Here is a 3,778-nt window from a genome sequence, read left to right on the forward strand (position 1 = left end):
TAACACTTTAAAACATTAATGTTATCAAATACATATTTCATATAAATAATTAAAAGTAATTTATCATATATATATATATTATAATTTTTTTATTAAAAAATTATAATAAAATTTTACACACACACACACACACACATATATATATATATATATATATATATATATATATATATATATATATATATATATATATATATATATATATATATATAAAATTTACGAACGTCTCCATATAACAAAGTAATCATAAGGTAAAAGTTGCGAGACTATTAATTTTATTTATAACAAATTTAATTATTTTTAGACACAGTATTTCTAATAAGGAGGCATTCATAGCTCCACAGCCTTCGAAAAGCCAATTCCATTATTCATACACAATACTACTGAGATGCGTCAAGTCCCCAGGAGTCCAAACCCTTTTCTGATTTATTTATACACAGGAGAAATAATGACAATTTAAGGGAGAAATCTATTGTTAAGTATTGATGGACAGTGCTCCCTCTAATTTGTCGGACAAATCTGAAACCCTGAAATGAGAGATTTGGATGTTCTCAACATCAAGCTTCTTAAAATTACTACGCTTTCTTGTGACCAAAAATTTCCCCAAATTATAAGGCCTATATTTAGCAGGGTTTTGCTCATTTGCTATTTCCTCCAAAGGCTTCACCCAGGTGTAGTGTGCTGGGTTCAAGAAGTATGGAACAGAAAATCTTTCCTTCTCAGGATTCACCTTCACTCTATGCTCTACACTCTCGTATGCATCATTGCTCCATACCTGCACAAACAATAACAAGATTCCATTAGATCATAAGAATGTGAGCACTTTATTGTCCCATAAGTTGCATTCTAGGTCCAATAATTCAAATACATGCCATTCAATTAGCAACTTAATACCAATGTCTATTCTGATGGAGGGTAATACAATGTAATGATTGTTACCTGAATGATGTCACCAACATTAATAATGTAAGAATTTGGGGTTGGGGTGACCCAAGTCCACTCCCCATCAGATTTGCTTTTCACCTCTAGTCCACCCACATCATCTTGGGCAAGTATGGTCAAGGCAACAGCATCCTTGTGTCGACCAATGCCAAGAGCTAGGTCAGGAACAGGGCATGGTGGATAGTGGTTGAGTCTAATGAAGGTGGTTTGGTCTTCAAAGAATCCATGGAACCTATCTGCCTTCAGGCCTAGACTGAGGGCAATCAGCTCCAGCAACTTGAAACCTAGTTTTTCCATTTCTTTAGCATATTCTTCACACACTTCCCTGTTTATGGCAGTGCAAAATTATATGAATTATTAGGCCTAAAGTATCAAAAATCCCAAATAAGCAATTGAAGCCAAACAACAACAGACACAAAAGGAAAAAAGAACAAAAAAGGACAGAATCCTCAGGAAAAGCTACCTTAGTTCAGGGGGGTACTCAGGCCATTGATTGTACCATTCAGTAACTTCCTTATCATCAGGCTCATATGAAGCAGGAACAATAGTTGGATTCTGCACAGCAAAATCAAACACTTCTTTCCAGTCCCTTACATTCTTGGTATGCTCTGTGTCATAATAACCCAACACTCTCTTCTCATCTCTCCTAATCTTGATTTTCACCTCCTTAGGTTGAGCAAAAAATTTTCTCGATGCATTGAAAATCTTTTCTCGCTTTTCCAGTGGAACCCCATGATTGATCACTTGAAAAAACCCCCAGTCTCTGCATGCATCGCCTATCTTCTTTACAAGATCCTCCAGGGAGGCATCAGGAGAGCTCGGAATGGATAGATCAATTAGGGGTATTCCCTGTGCTTCAATGTTTTGCAGGCTTGGCCTGTGTTCTAGAGCTTGGAAGAAGGCTGGATCGACCTCTCCCATGATAATGATTTTGGATTTGATGAGAATATGAGGCTGACATTATGGTTTTCATATATAGTGACTAGTGTGAAGGAAATAAAGGAATTAATGGAAAGTGAACCTAGACAGGATTTGGCGCTGTATTAGGATGGTGTGTTTGGTGGTACCAAAGCAAATGAATACAATTTGGCTTGGAAGATTTGTGACGTTGGCGCTTGCATAGAGCATTTGGAAATTAACTTCATGATTTGAGGTTTTTTTCTTTTTTTTTTTTAATTGTTTTATTCTATAAAGGCTAAGCCGAATAATAATGAGTGATTTATACATTTTCTTTTTCTAGCTATAAAAATTATTAATTTTATAATAAATGGCTAATTTTATAATAAATAAATAAAATGACTTTAATTTAAAAATTCTTCACTTCCAAAGATCAATCACATTAATTTTTTTAAAAATTAATGTTTTTTATATAAATGTAATTATTATAAATTTAATTTATTTGGGAATAAATTTAATAATTACTAAATTAAATATTTATATATAAATTTATACATATATTTTAATCAATTTTACATAAATTTATACATAAATATTTGATTTAACAATGTATGGTATCAAATTTATATTAGATTTAAACTTTTTAAATCATAAAATATCGTTTAATCATTAAATTTGATATTTAATAATTAATACATAAATAGTATAAAGATAGATTAAAATAATTGATAATTTATTAAATATACATAAAATTTATTTATCTATATAAAGTAGATAAGATTTTCTTTTGAATTGTCATATGGCACTTATTTTTTATGTTGTCACTTAATGCTCTTTAATCTTAAGTGTTTAATTTTCTTTTTATTTTTCTTTTAAGATTTTTATTACTCTTATTATTACATTAATTTTCATAATTTAATTAATTATTTTATTTAATAACAATGATCAATTATGATTAATTTCTCTATCTCTTATTATATGGAGATTTTTTTTTTGTAATTAATAGTTATATCTTTTATGTAAGTGTTTTATTTTTATTTTTTTAAATATCTTTATTAACATCATGGTCACCTTATTTTCATTATTTAAATGATTATTTTGTTTAATAATTGATTACCAATTATGATTAATTACTTAATTATATAAATGTAAGTTATAAATTATTTAATTATTACCTTTTTAATGCTATGATAAATAGCTATTATTATTATTAGATAACTTACAATATATTAACATATTCTTATTTCTTATACTTATAACTTCATATATTATATACATATAATTTTGCTTTCTTTTATTTTCTCCTTTTACACTATTTTAATGCTTTCAAGATTATTAATATTATTTTTAAAATAATGTTAATATTGTTATATAAAAAAAATTGTTTTAAATTAATCATATTATTTGATAAATCTCAAATTTTCCATGTTTTAATTTATTTTTCTCTCATCATATTTTTTTATTATTTTTATTATGAAATCTTCACTTAAGAAATTTGAGAGATAAAAATTTTATACTATATATATAAAAAAAGTAATAAAAATAAAAGATGTAGTAACTAATAATGAATTTAAATTATTTTTTCATTTTTATATATTAAAATTAAAATTATATAAATTATATTAAAATTATAAACACGGTCAGTTCCTTAGTTTAGTACGTTTCTGAACTTCTCTGGCTAAATCTTGTTAAATTTTTTGACAAAAAAAATCTTGATAAATTTGAACTTGTGAATGGTAATGGGCGGGATTGGATCAGATTGATCCTCATCCCCACCTAGTGAGGTTCCAGCTACCAAGTGGCGACAAGACGGACTAAGAAATATCTAGAGCGGGACAGAAATGAATTTTTCATTTTAATTTTTTTTTATCTTATAATAATTAAAATTATATATTTTTTATATATTATTATAAAATAATATATACGTTCGCATTAAATT

The 3,778-nt window shown here is 27.4% G+C and overlaps 1 protein-coding gene across 1 annotated transcript; it reads right to left on the reverse strand.

Moving 5' to 3' along the window:
• Positions 1 to 247: 247 nt before the first annotated feature.
• Positions 248 to 1,906, reverse strand: LOC110633148 (protein DMR6-LIKE OXYGENASE 2). Its single transcript, XM_021781654.2, has 3 exons — positions 1,406 to 1,906; positions 940 to 1,267; positions 248 to 775 (listed from the first exon to the last, which is right to left on the reverse strand). Exons 1-3 carry the CDS (start codon positions 1,861 to 1,863, stop codon positions 476 to 478), a joined length of 1,086 nt encoding a protein of 361 aa, XP_021637346.2. The 5' UTR covers positions 1,864 to 1,906; the 3' UTR covers positions 248 to 475.
• Between the last annotated feature and the right edge of the window lie 1,872 nt (positions 1,907 to 3,778).

The sequence above is a fragment of the Hevea brasiliensis genome, chromosome 1 (genome assembly GCF_030052815.1).
Source record: "Hevea brasiliensis isolate MT/VB/25A 57/8 chromosome 1, ASM3005281v1, whole genome shotgun sequence".
In the NCBI taxonomy this organism is placed as follows: domain Eukaryota; kingdom Viridiplantae; phylum Streptophyta; class Magnoliopsida; order Malpighiales; family Euphorbiaceae; genus Hevea; species Hevea brasiliensis.